The 26,519-nt window shown below is 39.7% G+C and overlaps 4 protein-coding genes across 5 annotated transcripts in view; all 4 read right to left on the minus strand.

The window, feature by feature from the left end:
• Window positions 1-2,166: 2,166 nt before the first annotated feature.
• gpt (glutamic--pyruvic transaminase) lies at window positions 2,167-17,704 on the minus strand. 2 transcript variants are annotated; one of them, XM_037682329.1, is made up of 12 exons: window positions 17,554-17,704; window positions 13,261-13,447; window positions 9,486-9,575; window positions 9,190-9,298; window positions 8,894-9,027; window positions 7,862-8,105; window positions 7,217-7,296; window positions 6,962-7,098; window positions 6,683-6,857; window positions 4,451-4,606; window positions 3,246-3,358; window positions 2,169-2,774 (listed from the first exon to the last, which is right to left on the minus strand). In XM_037682329.1, exons 1-12 carry the CDS (start codon window positions 17,586-17,588, stop codon window positions 2,684-2,686), a joined length of 1,551 nt encoding a protein of 516 aa, XP_037538257.1. In that variant the 5' UTR covers window positions 17,589-17,704; the 3' UTR covers window positions 2,169-2,683. The 2 variants fall into 2 exon arrangements, with proteins under 2 accessions (XP_037538256.1, XP_037538257.1); XM_037682328.1 differs by lacking the exon at window positions 17,554-17,704 and having other exon boundaries at window positions 2,167-2,774; window positions 13,261-13,847.
• Window positions 15,992-17,269, minus strand: fuz (fuzzy planar cell polarity protein). The gene has a single exon (XM_037682330.1). The coding sequence runs from the start codon at window positions 17,267-17,269 to the stop codon at window positions 15,992-15,994; it is 1,278 nt and encodes a 425-aa protein (XP_037538258.1).
• A 2,224-nt stretch (window positions 17,705-19,928) lies between the features above and the next one.
• LOC119414690 (guanine nucleotide-binding protein G(I)/G(S)/G(O) subunit gamma-5-like) lies at window positions 19,929-22,755 on the minus strand. The gene is made up of 3 exons (XM_037681793.1): window positions 22,597-22,755; window positions 20,282-20,423; window positions 19,929-20,010 (listed from the first exon to the last, which is right to left on the minus strand). Exons 1-2 carry the CDS (start codon window positions 22,675-22,677, stop codon window positions 20,298-20,300), a joined length of 207 nt encoding a protein of 68 aa, XP_037537721.1. The 5' UTR covers window positions 22,678-22,755; the 3' UTR covers window positions 19,929-20,010; window positions 20,282-20,297.
• A 185-nt stretch (window positions 22,756-22,940) lies between these two features.
• ssx2ipa (synovial sarcoma, X breakpoint 2 interacting protein a) overlaps window positions 22,941-26,519 on the minus strand; it is a 7,409-nt gene continuing 3,830 nt past the window's right edge. The window contains exons 12-13 of the mRNA XM_037681792.1: window positions 23,438-23,591; window positions 22,941-23,279 (exon numbers count right to left, since the gene is read on the minus strand). Of these exons, the coding sequence (XP_037537720.1) occupies window positions 23,153-23,279; window positions 23,438-23,591 (281 nt within the window). The 3' untranslated portion in view covers window positions 22,941-23,152. The remainder of the gene's footprint in view (window positions 23,280-23,437; window positions 23,592-26,519) is intronic.

A 26,519-nucleotide genomic window follows, 5' to 3' on the forward strand; every position in this document is an offset into this window, starting at 1 on the left:
AATACAAACTTACAGTATTTTTCAGCCTATAAGGCGCACTTAAAATCCTTTAATTTTCTCAAAAATCAACAGTGACCCTTATAATTTGGTGCTCCTTATGTATTAATACTGGTTGTGCTTACTGACCTCGAACTGATTTTATGTGGTGCACCGTGCTCAAAAATCTGTCAAAATGAACTTGTTTCACTTAATGCGCCTTATAATCAGAAAAATACGGTTCTTTAGTTCTTTTTGTGTTTGTTCCCTAAAATTGTACATATTTTTATGTTAAACATTGCTGTATTTGTTATGTTTTATTGAGAATAAGATATGGTTCAAGATTTGTATTAATTCTACCTCGGTTTACATTTTACACAATGTCACAGTTTTTTTCAGATTTAGGGTTTTACATACAGTCCAGCAGCAGCTAGCTGTAGCATTTCCAGCACAGCCTGGGGTAATTTAAGAAATATACATTTCTCCTGGAATAACTGTTTAAATGAAGCATCATAAAAGTGTATAAAATAGTATTTGTGTGAACCACGTTGACATTTTAATGAGTAGATTAAGGTTGTTGCTCAGACTAGTCATTAGTCCATCATTCAGGTCCGAATCAAACTATTTCCTCAAATCAAGATTGTTCAAATTATTATCAAGAACAGGTAGGATATTCACTGTTTATAAGCTTTTCACAGAACCCCACTTCACTTCAATGTAATCAAGTACACTGTTTTTATTGTGCAGTCCGCACTGTCTGTTATTCTTGATTTATTTTAATGTCATGAAGGTTTAAATGATCAGCTTTGATTTGTTTATGTTTGATGGTTACTACCACCAGCTGCAGCTCAACATCTGTAAAATTGGTTGGGTTACCGTATTTTTCAGATAAGGCGCATTAAGCGAAACAAAACAATCAGATAAGTCAAACTTTATTCAACTCATTCACAATAACCACATAAAATCAGTTCGAGGCCAGTAAGCACAACCAGAATTAATACATAAGGTGCACCTGATTAAAAGGCTCACTGTCAATTTTTGAGAAAATTAAAGGATTTTAAGTGCGCCTTATAGTCCGAAAAATACGGTAGTTATTTTGTGTTGGCTGAGGTCAGCTGATTGTGGCGGCCATCTTGAACTGGGTTATAAACGCATCCTAGTTTGAGATTTCCATTAAAGTCAGTTGTGTTTGATGAGATATTTTGCCAACACGGAGTTGACTCCAATATTTAATGGCAGTTAAAAACCAGCTCTTCCACAGTATAAGTTGGACATGACTCACATTTCAGTTCTAGAGCTCTAATATTGACAGTTATAAGTAATTATGTGTTTGCCACCATGAGACAAAGATATTTTGCTAACAAACATGCCAGTTCACCTTGTGGGTGATCATGAACAAAACTTTTTTTTACATGAAGAATCATAATCTACATTTGGCTTTTCTTCTGACAAATATCAGCATCATCAGCATATGGAAAATTCAAGTAGTAATTTGAAAAATGTTTCACATTTTTTAGGATAATAATCCCAAAGTAATGTCGGTTTTCCACGATTATTAATTTTCTGTTGAAATAAACTTTTTAGTCAGTTAAAACGTACACATTGAAAGGTAGAAAATATGCCAGGCCAGAATTATTTGGGACAACCAGAATTCATGAATAAACAATTGTTTTTTTTTAATAACTTACACTGATGCTGAAGGCGCAATAATTAAGTTTTTGAGTTATTTTTTTTCCAATAAAATGTTTTACATTTTAAAGAGTGATAAAAATCAGTCAATGACGTGTTTAATAAATCTCATTTTTACAGCAATTTTAATAAAGAGTTTGCCAGAATTACACCACAGGCTCCAACAAGCTCTATTCAGGCTGAAACAGCAGACGCTCATTCAACAGGGCAGAGTTTCTTGGTTTTATTTAAATAAAAGAAAAAAGTTAACCAAAAAAGGCAGAGGTGCCATCATTCAGAAACCATCATTATTATTTACCCATCAGCTTTCAGTTTCTTTCAGCTTTACTATTTACAACAAAACAGGTGGGAAATGACAAACATATAAATCAGCATTCAACTTAAAAATGCTCAAAATAATCTGCTCAATTAGTATAATTTATCATCTAAAATTAAGTTAAAATGACAGAGTTGTGAAAACGACAACTTTATATAAACAATAAAAAATGTCTAATGCCGTAAAGATGGCTTTAAAGATGTTTCAAAGTAAAAAACGTGTATTTTTTTTAGTCTAAAATGAAAAAGTAAACGTTAATGTAAAACAACTTGGTACATTTATGAATGCCCGACAAACGTGTCTTACAGAAATATCATGCAAGTAACTTTTTCAGTGAATTCTCCTCATCGGGTGCATTTGCAGGATATGAATCAGTTCTAAGTTTATAAGCAGCATCGGCTTCTTTTTCTTGTTAGTTTTACATTAACAGGTTCTTCAGAGTATATACATCCTTACAATATTGAAACATCACAGATAATACATTAAGCCTTTTTTTTTTTTTTTGCATCAAAACTTTTCATTCCAGTTTTGTTTGGTGGTTTGACGCTCAACAGCGAGGGAGGTCCGCATCGTCCACGCCGACCGCTCGAAATGGTCCGACCACATCGCAGAAAAGGCACTTATTGGAAACAAATCGACTTTTATTGGCTTTTGCTTTTTGTCGTGAGTTGGCATCGGGTCCCTCTTCTGCGAGAGAGAATTTTAAGAGTACTGCTGGGTGAACTTCTGGTGGAACTCCTGGACTTTGTTCAGCAGGACCTTCAGCTTGTCTGTCGGTGGCAAGATGGTCATTCTGGGTGGAAGAGAGGAAGAGGAGCAATATTTTAGAATATTTAACTAGAGCTTGGAACAGGTGGGGTTAACGTGTTTCGAAAAGTTAGGAACAGGCGTTCAACATTTGATGACCTTTGAACTGCAGCAAGCTTGCTGCTTTTTGTCAGTCTTTATTTTAGCAGAGCTGGAAGTGTGTGAATGGTTGCCAACTCTTCTTCTCTACACATCCGTCTACAGAAAACTCAGACTGTACAGCCAGAAAAGCACGATCGCATTTTGTTCAATGATTTGTCCGTTTCTACACTAGAAGAAATTATATTTAAAGAACATTATCATAAGACATGTCCTCCCGTTTGTACGTTATTTTTTATGCAACTTTACTGACTTTTTTTTTTATATAAACAGCAAAACAAAACACCTAATGTTGAAATGATGATTAGATTAATAATTCATGTCACAATCATAAATAAAGTACAAAAGTGTCCTGTACCTAAAGTGGTAGGTGCCATCCTTCTGACCAAACCCGCTTCCAGGTACGAGGCAGATTCCCGTCTCTTCCAGCATCTTCATGCAGTAAAACATGTCTGGCTGCTGTCCCATTTCCTAACAAAGCAAGAACATTTCTATGAATGGAGCTTGATAATCCACATATGACTTTAGTGTTATTTAATAAGGGAGTACGAATGATTTTCAAGTGAATATTGCTTTCAAGAGCTTTTCAGATTTATGCCACATTTGAACGTTGGAACTTTATTCACTGGTTTGACTTTAATTTAGTACAAAGATTACATTTTTTATTTAGATAAAATTTATTTTCTGATGAATTAGACCTTTATTTTTTTAGCTCAAAATGCTCACTTTAGTCACCCTTTGAAGCCAAAGTTTAATGCTGCACTTACCACATTAAATGAATCAGTTCATTAGTCATAGTTCTGATCAACACTTCCCAGAAGTCTTACTGCGTTAATAAGATTTATTTCTGCACTTTAGCGGCCCTTTTCACCTCCGTTTTTGTGCTCCACTTCTACAGATTCATTCAGATATGTTTGGATCAAAAGATCAAAAACACTTTAACCTCAGAAATATGTCAGTAAAAAAAATAAATCTCAGTATGTTTCTCAGTAGCTCTTTAAAATCTGCTCGTAATTAAATATATAACTAAGCTCTTTCTTCTTTGCACGCGGGAGTGTTTTAAAGGAACGTATTAAACAGAGTGTGGGCAGAGTCGGTGGAATTGATCAGGTGTCAGTAGGTCAGGTGGCTCCGACCTTCTCCTCTGAACCACTAATCAGTTTCTCAGTGGCTCTTCTCCTCAACCCACACTGAAATACCCAGAGAGCAGTCGACTGTAAGACAGAACGGCTACTGCAAGCTATTGGAAATCATTGTGTCTCTTTAGCAAACAGTGTGGTGGATGCACAGCACCGTGGACAAGTTTTATTATTCAGTCTACCTCAGAGCTCTACTTCCATTGTTGATATTTAATGGCAGCTCTAATAATGATTGCATTAGTACACTGACGGCTGATGAGGGCACAGAATAATGATGAAAAACAAGAATTACTGGTAGATTGAAGTGTGTTGGGAAAAATTACTTCTCATTTTTTGCTGTTCCTAATCAGTTTAATTACCGTAAGACGACAATGCAATGAAACTTTAATAATTGGAACAGTTGAGGAGAAGATTCAGGACTAACCATGGCTTCTTTGATGGCCTTTTCAGGGATGGTTATGGAAGGAAAGGAGTACATCGCACCCTGCACAGGATTGCAGCTGATGCCCTGCACAGTGTTCAGAACCTGCTCCGTAAGCTTGGCCTTCTCTGCCAAGGTGCTCAACGTGGCTGTACGTTCCTGGAAGAGTGAGAGAAAATATACTGTGTAAAAAATATGAATGTTACTGGAATTTAAAACAAAAAAAATCTAATTCCAGGATTCTCTGTGTTAAAATTATTAATATTATGTTGAGATGATGCAGAGATTCTCAGTCACCGAGGCTATTCAATCCTTGATCAGAAGACGCCTGGACATCTGGTTTCTTGAAGATATTCACTTCTCATTAAAAGTCTGATTTAGCTCTAAAACAGGGGTTTTAAACTAAAATGGATAAAGACCAGAGCTGGGCCTTAAATAATTCTATAAGAAGAATAAAAACAACAAAGAGCAACCAAAAATGATGCAACAAATGTGATCCTCCTTTTGATGAAAGTTCATCAGATTTCAGGAGGACACAGATTCAACACAGACCACCATGTTCGGTTCATTACTCCTCCAAGCAGAAGTCTAGTTTTTCAACGTTTTCTTAAGTGGTGTTTGGGAATGTTCCCTAAAAACACAGTTTTTATAAATGGAGTTGCAAGTGTTGTCAATAAATCCAGGTGAAAACAGAAGCTGTGACTGCAGCTCTCTGACATGCACTGACCAGATGGTGAGTGCTGGTATAAAAACTAAAATCAAAGAAACAACACGAGCTTCTGTTAATCCAGTGCTAATTCTACTCCTTAAGCTCGGTGGTCAGTGCCGCGGTTTTATAATCCAGAGGTTGCAGGTTCGAGCCCAGGTTGTGGCAGGAAGGGCATACGGCTTCAAACAATTGACAAATCTATGATGCAGGTTTGCTCGCTGAAGAAGGGAGCTGCTAAAAGAAACTTTAATAATCAAACAATGTTCAGTCAGGTCATCTGGACGATTTGTTTTCTTTTAATTGAGATGTTTCGTCCTTCATCCAAAAGGACTTCATCAGTCCAACGTCTCATCGTGAACTTTGATGTATTGAACCACTTTGGCTATGGCTGCCTCGGAGGAGTCGACAGGGGAGAGGGCAGGAAACCATCTTATCACCAGCAAACTGGCTGGTTCACTATGGGAGTGTGCTGCTTGTGTGACTCAGTTTGTTGTGGCTCCTCGGACTGACGAAGTCCTTTGGATGAAGGATGAAACCTCTCAACAAGAAGAAAAGAAACCGTCCAGATGACCCGACTCAACATTGCTGGATTTTTTTACCTGGATTACTGAGCATGAACTCTGATGAAACTTTAATGTTTACCACCTAAAATAAGCAGACTTACAGCTGAACTTTTTAAACATGGTGCCCCCAAGATTTCAGTAGGTCACTGGTGTTAGCAATCCCACCTCCATCCTTCTAACCCAGCAAAGAGTTAATGATTGAGAGACCGGTTTTTCAGTGCTGGAGCCAGTACTTAAGTAGTCAAAACAAATAAAGATTAAAACAAACAAAAAAAAAAAATCAAACACTGGCTCTGAATTAGCAAAGAGGACCAGTTTGCTGGAAACTCACCACAATGAATAATCAGTTTCAGACTTGTTACTGTTGGAACAGTCACACTAAGGAGAGGAGGCACCGACCTGCCCGTCCATCGTGTGAATGTTTTCAGTCATTGTAACTTGGGAGATGATCAACCTGTGATGAGTTTCGTGTGCACAATGTAAGGTCTGCTCGACTGTGAAACTGTCAGGCCTCAGGTAACACCTATCCATCCCCTCAAATCTTCATTCTCCTCCCCGGGCGGGTTCAGAACCATTCCCATCTTACAACATGTGACCAAAACCACCTCACATGTTCGTAAACATCTTAAAAAAGTGACAATGATCCAAATGGCTCAAGTGGATCAGTGACTCAGATGATCCTTTAACTGGGATTGTAATAAACCTGAAAGTTCTGAACCATTGTCAGAAGTGAAGAAGACTTTAGGATGGGAGGTAAAGCATCTTCAAGAATCAAGAGAAAGTCCAATTTTACATTCTATTCAAGAAATTGTGTTTTCATAAGAAAAACTTCCAATTGGCGCAATAACATTAAATACAAATTTTATAAATCAACAGCATTGTGCCATTTAATTAGAAATAAATAATGATGTAAATATGTTAAAGAATACACGTCACAGAACATTTGTAAATCCTGTATCCTACCATGATAAAACGTTCATATGAAGGCTCCCCAGGCTGCGGGGGGTTGACCACCAGGTCCATTAGAGCCTGTCCTGGAACAGGAGGGCAAAGACGGACTGATATCAGCTTGTTCAGCTGTGCCTTCACGTCATCGTCCATGTTTATTATCTCCATGTAGCCTCCACGGAAGCCACACCTGAGAGGAGAGAAGGTCAGAGTTTGACCAAGATGTGAACAGAAATACAACAAGATATTTAAGCAATCATAAATCTGATTTTTGCTCAGGTGTGAAAAACTTACTCTCCCATGTAACACTTTGAGGTGGAGTGGAATGATGCCAGTTCAACAGTTTCTGAGTATTCTGGTCCCATCTCAAACAGAACCTTTTTAAATGAGTGAAAATGGCAACCCTCGGCGTACACATTATCCTGGTACACCTGTGCGTGTGAGACAGAAGGTCAGAAATCAGAGGCTGAGGGAGAACTGAAGCAGGTAGAGGTTTGATTTTAAAGAACAGCCCTGCAGAGAACTAATAAATGCCATGAGAGACGGTACCTCATCAGCCATGAGGAAGAGACGCTCTTTAGCAGCAAATCGAATCACATCCTCTATGCACTCTCTGCTCTGAACTTGGCCTGGGAAAAAGAAAAAGGTCTGTTACACAGCTGTAGCTGAGGAGAGCTGCTGTTCTGCTGCCATCTAGTGGCAGAAATTATATAGTACATCTTAAAAGATAAATCATTTTTGCATCTCTTATCTTGGTGTAATTTTTCAGGAAAGTAATTTTAATATAAGTTAATATAATCCCAGAAAGGAGATCAAAATGAGGGAAAATGGATGCGTTTGTTCTGTAAAACTATTGGATTTTTTTATTCTTTTGATGCTTTTTAAATAAAAATAAAGCTAAACAGAGGCTCCAGCTCCAAATCAATCAAATGCAAATCATTAGATTACTGAATAAACCCCACATTTTAAAAACTTTTTTAGGAAAAAAACTAATTTTTAATTGCAATTGTTGAATATCTAGAACAAAGCATATAAGTCTCAACAAATTCATCTTTTTTGTATAATGTAAAGTTCATTCCTCTCTGTATTTCCGCCCAGTGTTTCTAATAAAACACTTATATAGATTATTAATTGCAACCTAACGTCATAACGGTGAACCTGGCTGGTACATTTGAACAAATCGCAGTAACGTACCTGTAGGGTTTCCGGGGTTGATGATGCACAGAGCTCGGGGGTTGCAGTAGAGTCTGGCCTCATCCAAAGCACGCTGCAGCTCAGTGATGTCCAAACTCCAGCACTTCTCCTCATTAAGGTAATAATTGATTTGTACAGCACCGAGTTCAGCCAGCGCAGCAGAATACAGGGGATACTGAGGTATCGAGATCATAACGCCTGTACGCATTGTACCCTCGCCGCACACCAACAGCTTCAGCATGGTCTGAGTGCAGCACAAAGAAAAGACAGAAACAAAAATAAAAATCGACCGGTTAATGGCTGAACATAAATGGACACATCGCTGAAAGACTAAACCATTAAAATGTTACACAACAGTTACAGTACAGTGCAAACTTGCTAGCTGAAGGTTGAGTTCTACTTTTAATTTTAGAGATGGCTTCCAGGAGTTATTTTGACCCAAGGGCAGCAGGGGGTTTGGGCAATAGTTCTCCAGGTTTTCCTTTTGACACTGGCTTTATTTTTTTATTTATTAATCTATCCATCATTATTATTATTATTATGATTTAGTTTTTTTTACTGACCAATTTTTGAACCGGACAACTTACAGCTTTTATTTTTAACCACTTAACAGACATGGGGAATTATTCAAGGCCCCCCCAAAAAAACCCTCCTAAACTCAATGAGCCTGTGTTGTGTCTACAAATCTTAAAAATAAAAAAATTAAATTCTATTCTGTTACGTAGCAAACAATTATTTTAAAATAGTTGAACTTTTGTTAACAGCAGCCTTTTGAAGACATAATTTGTTCCCCGTTCTCTTTTGTGTGCTGCTGCAAAACTACTTGAAAAATCATTTTAAGAACTATAAAACAGCCTTTTTGCCCAAAGAATGTCATTTCTCTAAAGTTATTGGACAAGATTTATTGTGTGAAAGAACGGAGCTTGCTCAAGACTTTTGCAAACTCCGATTGTAATTTTGTTTAAAACACAAATCTCATTTTGAGAGAGATGAATAACTCATTTTAGACACGAGACAGAATAAGAGTTGTACCACGATGCCGTCGCTGGCGCCCGTTGTGAGGTAAATATTGTCTGGATCGCAGGGCACACCGCCGTCCCGCCGCTCGACGTAACGAGCCACATCCTGACGCACAGATTCTATACCTTGACTGGGGCTATAGGAGCCTGAGGGGAAATACAAACAGAAATTATGCTTTAATACAGCTATAAAAAAAAATGAATCAACAGAGATATAGCATCCAGCTGGTGTATAAATGTGATAATTAGCAAACAGGGTATGATAAAGCTCATTGAGTTGACATCATAACCAATCACATTCATACGCACCCATACTGTTCCCTCCACATGAGTTCAGAATGCGACATGCTCTACTTTTAGCATCTTCGGGGAATGTGCTGTCACTCAGCAGTTCAGGGTAGGAGCAGAGAGCCAGCACCTAAAAACCAACACAATGGGTAGGCAAAAGGATGGGGGGGGGGAAACAGCATTTTACACAGTGCAGTAAGACAAACTGGCTCTAATTTTTCTAGGGACTACTGTAATCAGTTTTAAATAGAACAGGAAACTAATGTAGCTATATTTAGAGTAAACGTTTGGGGGGGGGGGGGGGCATGGAAGCTGACCTGCCGGAAGAAAGTGATCGGCTGCTGGCCCATGGCGTGGGCGTCACCGATGTTGGCTTTAATGACTTCTGCGAACGGTTTCTTCATCCCCTGACAACCAGAAAGAGAAATGTACAAAACGTTCTGTGGAAACGAACGTTTCTGAGCAGAATATTTTTACCAAGGATGCACGATATTGGATTTTTGGTTGATGCCCGATACCAGTACCGATATTTTTCTAGACCTACTTACAGAGACTACATAGCTTCCTCTGCTGTGAAATTAAAATACATTATTCGGCATGGCCTTTCTCAGTTTAGCCTGCTACCAAATGCAGATGCCAAAAAGGAGGCTGAAAATGATGCAACACTCTATAAAATATATATTAAAAAACAGTGACTTTTATATCGGTGAGTTATTTTGATGGAATGGCCGATGTCCGATTTTTAACTTTATCGCTAATATCGGCCGATACCAGATAATATTGTGCATCCCTAATTTTTACATATATAAAGTAACTACAACTGAAGCTCCAACACAACTGAGCAGCATGGCTTCACACAAATACACAAAAATGCTATCAAGGAACACAAGGAGACTAAAAGAACAGCACACTCATGACTCACTCAAATAAAGTATTAAAGAGCTATCCACTCACGTTTGTTTCACTGTCTTATATGCATTTTCCTGAATGTTATTCTAATCTAAATTTCGTAAAACTTTCTCATGAAATAACCTCACATAAAAACTAGACAACCGAGAATATTATACAGCTCCTTTGCGCCACTCCTTTTTTTTTATTTTTTATTACAGCGACTGGTTCAAATGGTTCGTGTTGTACTTCTTTTTTCATTTGCTTTCCAAAGACACGCCTGACTTCGGAAGAAATAGGAGGGAAAGAAAAAAGGAATTAAAAACATGAGCTGGGAGCTAGAAAATATAATCAAAATAATCTTTCATACTTCAGGAAAGCAGATTATGAGATTTGGGGAACCGGAGAATGTCTACAGTACTTAAACAATTTAACAATCCGAGTTACAACAACAACTCGATGTTCAGAGCAGCTACTGTGGACACGAACCACTGCTCGGTGCACGTGCAACAACCTTGATGAGGACAGACTGTGTGAACATTGGGTCAAAGTTGTGACCTGAACAAACCATCTTATCATACAGTTGGGTGTTCTCACGCATTACCTCAGAAACACGCATCATAAAGTGTAAACTGAAATGAAAAAAAAGATACAAGAGCTGACACAGCAGTAATAAAAATAGTTCAGGGTCTTACTAAACTAAAAGTATTCAGTTACTGTCCTCCAGGCCAATGCCGTAATATTTCTGAAAGATAATCTGTGGGGCAGCTGGGACCCCTGACACAGCACAAAGACCTGCTGCTCACGTCAGATATTACAAACAGCATGACTGCAGAGAAGTCACCAGAGAAACCTCACAAACCCGTGACATCCTGCAGCAATCAGAACAGCCCGTTTGTTTGATTTGGACAGTTCAGCTTATGAAACCTGGGCTGTTGGCTCCGTCATTGGTCGCACTTAAGAGGCGTCTCTCCGGCTGAGCCAATAACATCCAAAAACACAAAAAACTCCCCTTTGTGAAGGAGCCCCGCCATTCGTGGGGCCCTTCTGGAAACAAACTATTTTCACAAAAAGGGCAGATGTTCAATGTCCTCCATCGCTGACAAAAAAAAAAAAAAAAAAAAGCTGCATTTTATTAGGATAACATTTGATAGAAACTAAAAAGATGAAAGCGCTTTGTGTCTGTTACCATGGTGACACACTGAAAAGATCCTCATTCATTATCAACTGGGGGCTCATTAAAGATAAAACAAAGAGCCCTATGTAACAAACTGCACATGACAGCCTTTATCAGAGAGCTCTCCGTACACTCGCTCAGTGTCTGTGCGAACTGTGAACAGCACCTGCACTGTCTCAGCCCTACAAAACTCAACGTGTTGGTAACAGGAGTAGGGAACCACACTGTACCTTCAGGTGTGATTAAGACCCAGACAAAAGTAAGAAAACCACAATGACCTGTTTCCTAAAGTAACCCAACACCATCCAGAACAAAGTTAGATAAAAGCAGAAGAGAGCTTTGTGCTACTAAAAATGAGAACAAGAGCTGCTCAGTTCTAGTTCTGCAAAGTCCTAAACAAACTGAGAGCTGAAAGTTAATGCAACTCTTCTGGAGACATTTGGGAAAGAAAAGCTGCTGAACCTCCTCTGTCCTAAACTGAACATCTAATAAATAGCTACCGTATTTTTCGCCGTATAAGTCGCACCTTTTGGCATAAATTTGCAAGTCCTGCAACTTATACACCGAAGCGACTAATGTACGTTTTTTTTCCCATATTTATAACCCAATTTTTGTCTGAGATCTGACAATTTCATTCGATCTGGCATGGAAAATATTGAACACTACCATTTTCAGTGGTTAGAGGGCCCTCGAGCAAAATGGCAAGCAAAGTGTCTCATTATTAGGTAAAAGTGGTTATTAACGAGACACTTGGCTCGCCATGTTTGGAGCAAACATCAAATCAGCTGCATTTCGCTGCGCCGCCCAGGCGAAATGCAGCGGATTTGACCGTTAAAGTGCATTTATTAAGAAAAAAGTCAACTGAGACACATCTTTTCTATAATGTCGAGCAAACAAATAATTGTTTTTAAGCGTTAATCTTGTTAAAGTCCTCCCGCGCAGGCTCCCGCAGCCGCCATTTGGCAGCAAATTGATTTTTGACACAACACCGGGTGGTCAGCAGTGACGCGTAATAGATGCGACTTGTGTTTTTTCCATTTTATTTGACATTTTTGGACTGATGCGACTTAAACGGCGGTGCGACATGTACGGCGGCAAGTACGGTAGACTATCCTCAGCTGCAAGATATTAAGAGTATTGCATCACTTCTCTACTAAAAATGCACCAGATCCCTCAGTGTCATGTTTTACCTGCTGGCTTCAACTCATCATATCTTCTGCTTTTTGTGCGCTGAGACATCAATCACGCCCGGTGAAACTTGGTACGTTTGAGAAAAATAAAGAAATGAACCGGATGAAGGCCTGAATAAAGAATGGGATCAGCTCGGGACAAGGATCCGAGTAAACAGAAAATAACATTGTTGGGACCAGTGAACCATCGGCTAAAGAAGTTACCGCTATCATTTCAGTCCCTGCGGACCACACTGCAGAACCCGGTCACATAACCATCCTTTCCTGAACAAAGCACTCAAGAGAGAACAGTTTTCTCTTTCTTTTACACCAGACTGCACTCGGTACACTAGCAGCTGCCACATCATCCTAAACGGAGTGAAAGCTGAGCTCTGAGAAAAAAAAAAAAAAAACTCAGGGATAATTTGTGACTCTGGAAAATACATGCTTTATGATAGAGGCTGAACTTGTGAGTTCAAGTGTTCAGAGATTAAAAAATAAATAAAATCTACAGAAACCATTTTAATTTAGGAGAATCAATAAATGCAACCTATGTACATCAATTAAATGTTGGGTGTAGTGAAGCACTAATAAAAAGCAGGAGATAAAGAAAGAAAAAAGTATTTTAAAACAGAACTAACAAAGATCTACTGCACAGTATCAACTTTGATCTTCCTTATCAAGAAAGATCAAGTTTATAACTAACTGAAGAGAAAACTGTTTGAACCCTTTATGCTTTAAAATCAATAACAGGAAGATGGAGCAGATCTTGATCTTCAGAAAACACTTGAGTTTCCTCAACTGAATCATCTGAAAGAGGACAGTATAAATGACAGTGGACTTGAAGGATCCACTCACCTCACTGAGCTCCCTCTCCAGCTCCACGGCTCTCTGCACGATGGGCCCACGCACGGCGTACTCCACCTTCTTCACGGTGGGGTTCATGGTGTCGATGGTCAGCACCTTGGCCCGGGACATCATCCCGTTCTCGGACATTTTCTCTTTGGGAAGTCCACGTCGCGTGGTGCTCAGACTCGATAAGGCTCTGTCGGTAGAAGATGAGGAGGAGGAGGACAGAGAAGTCAGGGAGCCGAAGCGAGAACTTTGTTCGCCGGGGGACCGCTGCGACCCGCCCGCCAGCAGCGCGCTCCGCGCGGGGCTCAGGAGCCGGAGGTTGGCGCGAAGCAGCTGGCGCGTGGCTGACATTTTTATTCACGCGGCTCTTTGATGTAAAAACAAGTTGAAGAGAATTTAACCGGCTGCGACCCGAATGACAGGAGAGAAATCAAAGCTGTGCGACTGCTGGCACCGCGACGCTCCTTATATGACTCGGACCTTTGGACTTTTCCAAACCGGATTCAACAAATCCGCTTTTTAAATGAAAAAATAAAAAGACAGAAGCAGCGCGCGGTAACTAAGCAACGTCCGCGCGCCTGAAACTTGTCTCCTGTAAAGTTTAGAAGGCAAAGTTCCTCCAGTGAAAGTATCTCGATCCTGCCCCCTGCGCGATAACACAACCCTCCCACCTGCTCATCAGAACCACATTACAATCCTGGCTCAAATAAAATAAACTTTTAGTTTTCTTATCCTGTCTCAGGGTGGAGACTCAGATGCTGCTGAGCTTCATTCCTCCTGGAATGAACACCTTCATGTCTTCCTGCCTTAACCAGAAGTTCCTGTTTCTCATTAAGTCAATTAAAGCGAATCACGTGATCCGACATTGCAGAACCTATAGATTGGAGACCCCTCCAGAGGAGCAGACTAGTTTCTGCTGGGCTCATGTCCCAGAAACTGATGATTAATCAGGTTCAGAAAAAAAAAAAGTAACTTGGATGTTACTCAATTCTAACAGAAGAGTCCATAGAGCACACATTCAGTGTTGTAGCAGATCCTCTCGGATGATTTCACCCGTGGGGTACTTTCTGTTTTGCTGATTCAGCATTCACACTTTTTTGTTTTTAGTTTTCTGTAGGTTTTTTTTTTTTTTTGCAATCAAACTACTTCTGCATACTTTGCTATTGCGTAAATCAAAACTTTCCACTCATTCAGGAGACAGGTGTGTTACTTTTCTTTCATGTACACTCTTCAGTTTATCTTCATCTCTCTTCAATGTTTACACCTTGTTCTTTTTAAACACTTATTCAGTATACTTGCTGGTACTCATAAATCCCTAATCAGGATCATCACTATAGGAAAAAAAATCCCTGTAATGCCACTTTAATTGGTGACATGCGACTTATCTGTGCTGCTGATTATCCATGCTGCTGATCTCTTGCCTTTATGCTGCTGTATTCGTACCCATCTGCTCACTACAGACTCATGTTCGGGCTGCTGTTTAATATACCGTATTATTTTACATTACTGTATTAGTGTTTAGCGTATATCTTAGACCTTTTAGCGTATCGTTTAGCGTTCGTTTAGCGTTTATCTTAGCGTATAGCTTAGATCCATATACTGTTCCTTTTTATACTTTATATTTTTGCTATTTTTGGGTGTAACTGGGACCTTGAGTACATAATTTCGTTCCACCTCATGTACCATATGTGATGTGAATGACAATACAGAACCTTGAACCTTTTTTTCCATCTTATGCTACTTAAATTTTTAGGCTAACATTTTGTTATTTTTAACTCCTGGTTAGTCTTTTGCTACGGTTAGCCTTTTATTATAACTACTTAGCTTTTTGCTACTTTAGCATTTAGCAAAAGATTGAACTACTTTTTGCCCTTATTCTGCAACCTTGTTGCAACTTTTAACTTTTTAGGTAGGATTTTACTACAATCTTTTTGCAAATTTAACTTTCACTTAGCTTTTTGTCTAAATTAGCTAGCATTTTGCTATTTTTGCATTTAGCTAGCCTTTGTTAGAAGGCTAGCAACAGCTCGATTTCAGCTTCTTCAGCAGCTATTTAGCGATCTGCATTCCCTGAGTCTGCATCTTTCTATAATAGGTTATGTTTTCAGATTCTTGTTTGTAAAACAGGTGTGGACTTCATGTAAAAGGTGTAGCAAGTCACATTTATTTGAAACGGATCAACAGAACAAACATAAATATCCTTTTGATTGCGATTCAAATGTTTTGATGTGCTGAAAGTATTACCAGCCGGTTCTCATTGTCATTATTATCAATGTCGTTACCCTCTCTGCATGTGAGAATACAAGTCTGTCAAGATCTGTTACCACTGAAGCAGCTTCAAAGCAACAAATACAAGAGTAATTTATCTCCATTTAACAAAAATAATCAAAGCACTTCACATAATACATTTAAATGCGTGTTCATTTCTTTAAAACAGTGTTACAAAGGTAGGTATTTACCCCTTAAAATACAGAATACATTTCATTCATTCTAATTGGTAAAATAATAAATTGTTTTTACAAAAAAAAAACAATGGAAAGTGATCCCCCCACCCCCTAAATCTATTTTTTTTTTGACAATTGTATAACTTTGCAGTCTGCAATAAAGAAAAATCAAAACACAAATTCAAGTTAAGTTATTCGAACTTCTCTTGTGCTGAAAAGTTTTGATTAAGTTGCTACAGTTAAACACTGAACCTCTTATGAAAGAAAAGAAACGCTTTGACAAACAACCGTTAAAACCCTGTGGCTGAAACTATATGAGAGAGAGTTTGTGCAGCTATTGCGCGTAGAGCAAAAGTGGGCGCAGATGGTGACATAAGCAGAAACAGCTGGTGCTGCGGCGTCTGAAGTCCAAAGCTTTTGCATTCTTCTGTAACTAGATAGCACTGTTGAGGCTGGTGGGAGAATCCAAGCAGGAAGTCCTCTGTTTTGCCTCTCTGGGCCCTCTCCTCCAGGGGAGTGCATAACGTGTCATCTTGAGTGAAGTAGCGTGATATGCAGAAGATATAGAAGGCCTGCAGTAGCTCCCAGCAGCGGGTTCTGGAGAGCGATGGTGGATGATGAGTGGAAGTCTGCACACAGGAGACTGAGCGACGGGTTTCACGGTTAATGAGGAGGAGTGCCAGAACATCAGGGCGCAGGGAGACAGATCCCGGCATGCAGCGCTCTCCAACATCCAGACAGTTTCTCAGTGTTTCCAGCAGGGGTGACCAGAAACAACCCACCAGCTCAGTCTCAGCTTTGTGCAGGGATGGAGTGGGACCACACAACACGCACACACTCGCTCCAGGGAGCAGTCTGAAGCAGAGCAGGCGGTAGGCAACAGTGGGGCTGCCTTGAGGAAGGTAAACTGGGTAATCACAAGAGGATGATCCAGATGCAGATAAGGTTCGTATCAGAGCGGAGAGCAGGATGACTTCCTGTGGTACCAGGCGCCACCACTTCTCAGTCGCTGCAGCTATCCGCCCGTAGACAAGGAGGCAACCAAACTCACTGTCAGCCCCCCGGGCAAATCCATCCACAGCCTCCTGCAGCAGAGTGGGGCTCGGTGGCAGCAGTGAATCAGCACAGTGTGTAAGGTCCCCAAAGATGCCTGGTCGCTTCTCTTCGAGCAGATGATCGATGAGGCTGAAGCAGGAGCGCAAGTCCCTCTTTAGTCTCTCCACATTCCTGACATTTGCCAGCTCATCCTGCCCCAACACCAGCACCATGCAGTTCCACACGTTCTCCAGGAGGCGCTGCAGGCGGACCTCCTCCTCTCTGTGTCCTGCACCTCCACTTACAGCGATGAGCATCACGCTGTCTTGGAACACCCTCCACATCACCTTCCCCCCATCTTCCGTGTCGCAGCAGGACAGCAGTGCTCCCTGTCCTCCCCCGAACATGTGCACGCCGTTCAAAGAGCCGATGACGGAGAAGGGCAGCTGGTGCCTGGAGGCCCCCCGGGTGAAAAGAGGAACACCGCTGCCGGCTGTGAGGCAGAGGAGCTGGGTTGCGCCATCCTGGAGCATTATCGTGTTCAAAGTCGTATTTCAGCTACGACAGAGCAATAGAGCCAATTATCTGACGGCTTTGACTGATCCGGGCGGTGTCATGGCAACCGACATAAAGCAAGGTCTACCAAACGTTGCATCAGCAACAGCTAGACGACAGTGTCACGCAAATAACTCGCCGGACCGAGATGAAACATCAGGCTGCCAGCCCGACTATCCTAAATGTTCACACACGTAATCAATTACCCGCATAACATTTTGTTCTGAGCCGTAAAACATGCTAGGTTAACAAAAGAGGTTACCGTCGTTTCCACAGTAACGCCGTCCCATGGTTCATTCTTCAGAGGGTGATATCATTGGGCTGGTCGAGTAGCAGTTTACACGTTACGAGGTCTGGTTGAACCGCTGTAGGAGCGGGACACGGACACAGACCTGGGTTCAGCCCCGGGAGCTCCTGGAAGCTGCACGGATCCGACAGCCGCCGATTAACATCTCGCGAGAGTGAAACTTGAGAACTTGGCGGGCTCGCGAGCAAATGACGTTCAAACAAGCGAGCCTAGTGATGCGTTCATGGTCCATGGGAGACCACTGGAGATAATCTGGTAACGTGGGTAATTTAAGGCCCGAGGACCAAAACTGGCCCTTGGACAATCTCAATCAGGCCCCCAATGTCCTTAGTTAAAAAGTAAACTATCATTTTTTTTAAGATTGATAAAAAAATAAAATAAAACACCCCAGCAATTTATCAACAAGACTTAAGGAAATTAAACATCGCATGCAAAACTTTTTAAAAACACGTTTTAAATCGTTTTCAGAACGAGACTGAACCTTCAAAACTTTGAAATACAAATATATAACTTTGTTTTGCATATATCCACTAACATATATAATATATTGTCACAAGAGTCAGTTTACATAATTTTATTTTCATTCAACCTTTATTTATACAGGTTAATCCCACTGAGCCTGGGACTCATTTACAAGAGACCTGAATTTTAACAAAGAGTGATGACAACAGTGGACAACGATGACAACCGTAAAGGATGCATACAAAACTATTTGTTTTTTAATAAGTGAAAATAAAATGATAATTAAAAGGATAATTAAAAAGAAAAGTACCCCCCCAAAAAAACAAACAAAAAAAAAGCTTGATTGTAAGGCAGTGTAGAATACTAAAAACAGGAACAAGTCTGCACTGGTTTTTGCCAGGAACTTAACAGATGTTTAAAGCCACTTGGAGAGGTCAAGGTTGAGAGCTTCAGATCAAATACTGAATACTGTATCTTATGTTCCTAAAAGATTTTAAATGGAAAGACATGTTTTATAAAGCTTGCTAACTATGCTAATAAGACAAAGCCTGAAAAATGTCTTCTAAATTATATGTCATAAAGAAAATTAATTTTCCCAATTCTTTATGTGGCCCTTAGACTGCTTTAAACCTCTTGATGTGGCCCTTTGGAAAAAAAAATGTTGCCCACCTCTGAATTAGACGACAACAATAGTGGATTAGTTTTAGGAAATGCCTGTAAAATAAAGCGTCTAATACCAGTTTTAAATAACGTTATAAGGAATGCCTTCCACAAATAGTGGTATTAATATAGCTGCTGAATGGGAGTAGTGATGCAGAGGGTAGAGAAGGTGGGTCTGATTTGAAGGTCACTGGTTCATATCTCTATACCATCATCAAAATATGGGTGGAAAAGGTGAAACACCCACAGGGATGCGAGTCCACCCTCATTTGCCTCATACTGTGTCCGTGAGCAAGACCTTTAACCCCCAGCATCTGCTCCCCTGGGCACCCTAGATGGCAGTTCTTTGCTCCACACAAACAGCTGTGGTAGCTCGGTAGTCTGTGGTTGAATCAGGTGTAAAAACAATTGCCAAGTCCTCATGCGAGTTAGTTCACTGTGGCAAACTTTGAAGGGAGCAGAAAGAAACAAAATGCATCTGCTGAATTTCCACCTTCCACAGACATCTGTGAGACTACTGTTTTTCCAAGTAGGCTAATTTATACTGGGTCTCCAAAATAGTATTATTTATAATGAACAAGTTTTTTATTAACTTACGATGAGGTGCAAGGTCAATTTACTGAAGCCTACGTTAACAATTGCAAAATGGTTTTGGTGGGTTTCTATTTGTTTTGCTCAATTTAGTTTTAAAGCTAATACAGTGCTATCAGTTTCACTGAACGACTGGATAAATTTGAGCCGTTTTGTAAATATTCCTATTGCTTTAAATAAGACTTGTTTGTTTTATCTAATTCTCCTAAATTTTCACCATCTCAAAATATGTGCAGCAAAGATGAGAATTATTTTTTTTTATAAAGTCTGCATTTTATGTGTCAGATTTTAGGAATTTTTCAAAACTAATATTCTGTAGTTGCATCTTACCTTGTCCCGTTTAATCTTGATGCAGCAAGATAAGATGTTCATACTGTTTTTAAGAAGACAGTTGCAGCTTTGCCTGGTATTTTAGGGGTTGATAATAGTGTAATAAAGAAGGAAAATGAGAATAACCAAATATTTTTAAATGTTTTATTAAATACAAAACATCCAGAACCAATATGCCCAAAATAGAATAAAAAAGGCACATTAATTAAAAATAAAAATCACACAATGCCATGAAAAAGGTCTTCAATAAGCTACTATTGTTAATAACTACACCTCTTTGTCCCTGACATGACTTTGTTTTCTGTTTTCCTGTGGCAGTATAATGGCTTGGCATGGAGCGGTGCTGAAATCAACAACTCCCTGTAACATCTGTAGAACAAACAGAGGCAAGAGCAGAGATTAGATATGGGATTTAATTGCATTTTTCCTGAAGTTTGACAAATTGCTGCAGCTCCTTATATATTGACACCTTCAACTGTCAAAACTGTGATAATTAAACTGACACTGTTATACAACAAAGAAAATGCTACCAAAAAAAAAAATCTGTTTTCACTACTCTCTGGGTCTTACAAAAATTGTTGGTATTGGGTGTGTCAGAAAAAAGTGTGCACAAATGGCTTCAATGTGTGGCTAAACTTACCAAAAAAAAATTTGTTTCACAAGAAAGCGCAGACCTTCTGCGGCCTGAAGGGGTTTGTGCTGGAGGTCATGCCAGTGAGCAGAGGGTCCTGCAAGGCGTTCTGCATGCAAAACTGCTGAAGGTCTACAGCCGCCTGGGAAACCTGGAACAGAAGAGGAATTCACCATATACATACAGTTACACAAGACTTAAAATGATTAACTAATAAAGCCATGTCTCATACAGTTTGTAATTTTCTGTCTTGGTTTATAAAAGCTATACTGTAGACTATTTTCTGGGTGGAGTTGATGCATCAGGAAGACTACCAGTCAACTGGAACTGCAGGAAACCCTTATGTGGTCACTTTCAGTTACATGGAACTAAAGCTACGAGACAGCACGGTGGTGCAGGTGGTAGAGCTGCCGCCTCTCAGCGAGCAGGTCACCCTGGTTCAAATCACGGTTGGGGGCCTTTCTGAGTGGAGTTTGCATGTTCTCTCTGTGCATGCATGGGTTTTCTGTCAGTGTTTCTTTATTTGTCATACACACCACACGTTACATGTGGTGGAACGAAATTGTGTACACAGGGTCCCAGTTACATCCAACAAAAGTATAAATTGTAAAAAGAAAGAAGTAGTAAGATACGCCAAGCACTAACAGTACAAAAACAATACGCCGAACAGCAACACTGTTGGGCTGATTGGTAACTAAATTGTCCCTAGGTGTGAGAGAGAGTGAATGGTTGTTTGTCTGGTTGTCTCTATGTGGACCTGTGATGGACTGGAGACCTGCCCAGTGTGTCCCCCACATCGCCTCTTGCACAGTGATGGCTATGAGATAAATATTGTTGCTTTATTTGTTGGCATGCCTCAAATTACAGGGAGAGATGGAAGAAACGGAGGGTCTGACCCACAACAGGAAAAATAAAATGTAATTTTCAAAATATATCAAAACTCAAATTTTTATTTTATTTTGACATCACTAAGCTATAAAATACCAAGGTTCTTTATTGTCATTCACATCACGAGATACAGGAAGTGGAACGAAATTGTGTATTTAAAGGTCCCAGTTACACCCAAAAATAGCAAAAATATAAGTATAAAAGAAATCGTATACAAGAATCTAAGATACACACTAAACAATAATAATCTAAAATAATATGGTACATTAAGCAGCAGACTAAACATGAGTCTGTAGTGAGTAAATAGATATGAATACAGCAGCTTAAAGGCAAGAAATCAGCGGCATTGATAAGTCATATATCACCAATTAAAGTGGTATTAGTGATTTTTCTTTTTTTCTCACAGTGATTATCCTGGTTAGAGATTCATGAGTCTAAGCTTCAGGGTAGAAGCTGTTCCTCAGTCTAGTGGTTCCACACTTAATGCTTCTTAACCTCCTTCCTGAAGGGAGCGGGGCAAAGAGTGTGTGCGCTGGGTGAGTGGGGTCCTTCATGATGCAAGTGACCCTCTTACTGCATCTGGAGGTGTAGACATCTGTGATGGTAGGGAGGCTGACTCCAACAGTCTTCTGTGCAGAATACATTTCTTTATAAAGCTCCTTTTCTTTTTCTAAATGTATAGTGAGTTATGTAGGCTTTTACCCTGTTCATTAATAGGTAAATTGAAGGGTTTCCCTTTTAGATTCTTGTAGCCAAGTTATAAATTACCACTTTAATATATTATATGGGATTCAAAAAGCGTTCAATACAAAAACAACTGGACTTTATTTCCAGTTGTTTTTGTATTGAACGCTTTTTGAATTCATCATGTCCTGGATGACTGAGAATCTCCACCAGCATAATATATGGGATGAAAAAAGCATGAGGTATTAAAAGAAAAGAGTATTAGACTGACAAAAATCTATATCAAATTATTTTGGTTTTTGCCTTTAAATACAGCGAGGAACAATTTTGACAGTCATTTTGAATCTAGTAATATTTGGTACATTGTAGAGCACTTAATATTCATATTAATATTTCGTTTGAAACATGATTTTAGAGATTGTAAATTGTGTATGTTATGCTGGATTTTGTGTGTGTGTGTGTGGGGGGAGAGATCTACAGCTATGCAGACACGCCAAGTCAAAACAGGGTGGGAGGAATTAGATTAGTCCCAATTTTACAAATCAAATATTTTAAGATACTCATAACAACCAGTTTAACACATCCCATTCTTCATTTATGAAATTAAATGGTTATTCTATAAACTTATTACCTAAATAACGTTATTTGAACACGCCTTGCTGTTACATCACTTTGCTAGCTTGTCCCTAGCTAGCCTTGCTAGCTAGTAACGGTTTTAACTCGGACATTAAAAAAAACAAACACACACTCACCTTAACTCTGTTTATGCTCGCCTCTAAACGGAGCTGTCGTACCACTTTTTCCATGGCCGCCAGGTTTGAGGAACTGGACATTTTGAACGCGTTTTACCTTTATATATCTAAATTCAAACAGAGCCGTGTGGGTGAGCTGCTGAAACAAAAAACCGATGAACATCCGGGTTGTCCTGCAGTAACTATTGTCAGACACCAGGGGGCGCTACAGCCAGACAGAGAAACTTCAAAACATCGTTTATTTTGTAAAAACGTCATTTGAGCTAATCAGCATATACTTTAATTAAAACCTATGATATACATTTAAATAAGTCAAAGTAAAACTTTAAAAAGTGATTTCAACCACAATCTAATCTGTCAGTGTTGATCAATGAGAGGAAGAGATGAACAGACTATAAAGTGCTTTCTTGTTGGAATAACTTCAGAGAAAGATTTGTGCATCTGCGGGAGGAAAAAAAAGGTTCGTTGTTGTTGATAAATCATGGATCTATACTAAAATCCACTACAAAAAAAAAAAAGACTTAAAAATCCAGCAAAATCAGGCACTGCTGCTCCATTAAGAGAGGCTGTCGTCTTCAAATGTGAAAATATTCGAGTCATCACAGAGAACTCTTTTAGACTTCACTTGAGTTTCTCCATCTTCAGTCGGACTGGACTCGGGCCAGCTTCCTCGACTTGAGTGTCTTGAGGAACTAAAAAGGGAAAAATGGATGAGATTAACAAGTAAATTCTGACACAATGTAAAATCTATGACTATAAAACACTGGTTTGTGAAGTTCCTAGTAAAACAATGCACACAATAAACGTCATTCTCAAACTGAAACGAAATACAGAGCAGTACCTGCTTTCTGGTATGAGGCGGAGCGTCCGGTAAAGTTCAGTAGTGGACGGCACAGCAGTGCTTCGTGAAGTTTTAGGAGTAGAAAATGTAGCGTAGGTTGACGATTTCGCTTTCTGAGCTTTCAGTGAAGACATCCTGATCTCTGGTTCACTTTCTGTAAAAAAATAAAATAAAATAAGACAATGTAGTAAAAAAAAAAAAAGGTGATCAAGTCATTTTCTAATGCACCAAAAATGAATAATTTGCATTCTAGCAAATTAAAATGTGACATCCTACTGACAAGACATTTTAATTTATTTTTTTTTCCCTTAATATTGGTTTGCCGTTCTGTCCTGGGCAAGTATATACGACTACCAAGATAAGACCATACACATCGTTAGGAAACTTTTTTTGCAAGACAAACCTCTGGAAACAAAATAAATGGACTCAATAAGTTTAGAGTTAGCTTAATCCTGTGGCTACTATACTGTTCCTTTTTTATACTTTTGCTATTCTTGGGTGTAACTGGGACCTTGAGTACACAATCTTGTTCCACCTCATTGACCACATGTGATGCAAATGACAATAAATTCACATTGAACTTTGAAAAACAAGCCTAAACCATCAATACTGCACCACACTGCTTCACATTCAGTTCAGAGGAGGCTTTGCTGTTCATTTTGTGAGACTGTGCATTATGGCCGATTCTGTTCAAAGTCTTCAAGGTTTCTTCAAATTCTACCTTGCAAATTTATTGTTTGATGAGTCTTTAATGGAATTTTTTCCACTTGTAAACTTCTTCTTCTTCTTTCAGCTTCTCCCTCTTCAGGGGTCGTCACAGCAATTCATCCTCCTCCATTTCTCTCTGTCCTCTGCATCCACTGTCCTCACTCCAACTACCTCCATGTCCTCTCCAACTTCATCCATATATCTCATTTTTGATCATCCTCTGTCTTTTTCCTGGCAGCTGCATTTCTAACATCCTTCTACCATTATGCCCACTGTCCCTTCTCTGGAAATGTCCAGACCATCTCAGTCTGGACTCTCTAACTTTATCTCCCAGTTGTTTACCCTGTGCTGTACCTCTGATGATCTCATTCCTAATCTTATCCATGTCACTCCTAAGGACCTCAACATCTTCATTTCTGCCACTTCCAGTCCTTTCTCCTGTCTTTTTGTCCATGTCTCCATCTCCAGACCATACAACAGAGGTGGTCTCACCACTGTCTTTTAAACTTTTCCTTTGACCTTTGCCGACACCGTTTTGTCACAAATCACTCCTGAAACTTTTCTCCATCCTGCCTGGACTTTCTTTTTCACTTCTTTACCACATTCCCCATTTTCCTGGACAGTGGACCCCAAATACTTGAAGTCCTGCACTTTTGAGGGGCGGCTGTGGCTGAGTGGTAGAGCAGTCGTCCTCCAATGCGAGAGTTGGGGGTTCAAATTCACCAGCAGTCAGATGCTGAAGTGTCCTTGGGCAAGACACTGAACCCCTCATTGCCTCTGATGTGTGTCCCATCAGTGTATGAATGTGATTTAAAAGCACTGATTAGTCTCATTAGAATAATTTGTTCAATTAGCTTTGTAGAGATCTAGTAGAGTGCTGTATGAATGGGTAAATGAGGGCACAGATTGTAGTGTAAAGTGCTTTGAGTATCTTGAAATAAAATAGAAAGGCGCTCTCCTTGTAGCCTCACTGTTCCACCAGCCTCCCTCTTATTCACATACGTGTACTCTGTCTTACTATGGCTGACTTTCATTCCTTCTTTCAAATGCATACCTCCACCTCTCCAAGTTCTCTTCCACATGTTCCCTGTTCTCACCGTAGATCACAATATCATCTGAAAACATCATCCTCAATGGGGATTCCTGCCTGACCTCATCCGTTAGTCAGTCCATCACGAGAGGAGCAAACAAGAAGGGGCTCAGAGCCGATCTTTGATGCACTCCCAGTGGGGAGTGCATCAAAGATCGGCGCTGGCTCTCTGACCTCCACCTTGAAGCTATCCGTCACTCCTACAGCACATCTCACCACTGTCCTGCTATCCTCATGCATGTCCTGTACATGTACACTTTTCATGGGATTTCTTCCACTTGTAAACTTTCCAAACAAACTAAACTTGATAGGACTTAAATGTATAACCTCTCTCAGGTGATCAAGGAACATTTGCTTTTTCTATATCGCAAATTAATTGTTTTCTCCTTGGCATCATGTCAAACACTGGAAGACAAAGAAATTGCCCAAACTGATGCATTTAAATAGTAAATGGACTGTACTTATTGAAGACTTTCTATCTTAAGATATTCAAAACTCTTTACAAACACAATCTGTGCCCTCATTTACTCATTCATACAGCACTCTTACCATATCTACCAAGACTAATCAGTGCTTTAGATCACATTCATACACTGATGGGACACCCATCAGAGGCAATGAGGGGTTCAGTGCCCAGGGACACTTTGGCATGTGACTGCTGGTGGAGATGAACCCCCAACTCTCCCATTGAAGGACGACTGCTCTAACCACTCAGTCACAGCTGCCCATTTACAAAGCTGCTCACACATACCAACAATTAAGTTATTCAGTATCTGAATCATAGCAATTGGCTGTCGTTTATTTTTTCAATGAAATAATGATGGTTGAAATGATGTGGCCGAATGTTTAAATTATACATAAAACAACAACTCAGAAACTCAACAACAACAACAAAAAATTAAAACAATTGTACCAAGAGTGACAGAAAAATACATTTTTTGATATTAAGTTGTTGCTACTTATGGTGGCTCAACAATACTGGACTTTTATAGATTTTTTACGCTCTCCTTTTTTAAACAGGCTTGGTTTACAGTACCGGTAGTTTGGTTTGGCTTAATAAGGACACGGTGTAAATTTTAGGCATATGTTTGAGGTTTATCCAGTTTTTTTTGGCCTCCAATAACCAGAAAATGTAATACCATTTGCTAAAACATGAACTTAAGAGTTATAAAAAAAATTTTAAAAACTTTTTCCAAAAATTGATGTCCATCATCGCCCCCCCCCCCCAGCCCCCCCCCCCACCACACACCTAAGATATCCCACACCCCAGTGCGCCCCCCCCAC

This window comes from Nematolebias whitei, chromosome 9 (genome assembly GCF_014905685.2).
Source record: "Nematolebias whitei isolate Nwh7 chromosome 9, NemWhi1, whole genome shotgun sequence".
In the NCBI taxonomy this organism is placed as follows: domain Eukaryota; kingdom Metazoa; phylum Chordata; class Actinopteri; order Cyprinodontiformes; family Rivulidae; genus Nematolebias; species Nematolebias whitei.

Bases quoted from the DNA above. Each gene is read 5' to 3' on its own strand.
- gpt (XM_037682328.1), bottom strand. From the start codon at position 13,608: ATGTCAGCCACGCGCCAGCTGCTTCGCGCCAACCTCCGGCTCCTGAGC. The intron at 9,299-9,485 runs GTCAGCTTCCAT...GTTGGTTTTTAG, and splicing joins CGATCACTTTCTTCCGGCAG to GTGCTGGCTCTCTGCTCCTA. The intron at 6,858-6,961 runs GTAAGTTTTTCA...CTCTCCTCTCAG, and splicing joins TCAAAGTGTTACATGGGAGA to GTGTGGCTTCCGTGGAGGCT.
- fuz (XM_037682330.1), bottom strand. From the start codon at position 17,269: ATGCTCCAGGATGGCGCAACCCAGCTCCTCTGCCTCACAGCCGGCAGC.
- LOC119414690 (XM_037681793.1), bottom strand. From the start codon at position 22,677: ATGTCCAGTTCCTCAAACCTGGCGGCCATGGAAAAAGTGGTACGACAG. The intron at 20,424-22,596 runs GTGAGTGTGTGT...CTTCTGTTCCAG, and splicing joins CGAGCATAAACAGAGTTAAG to GTTTCCCAGGCGGCTGTAGA.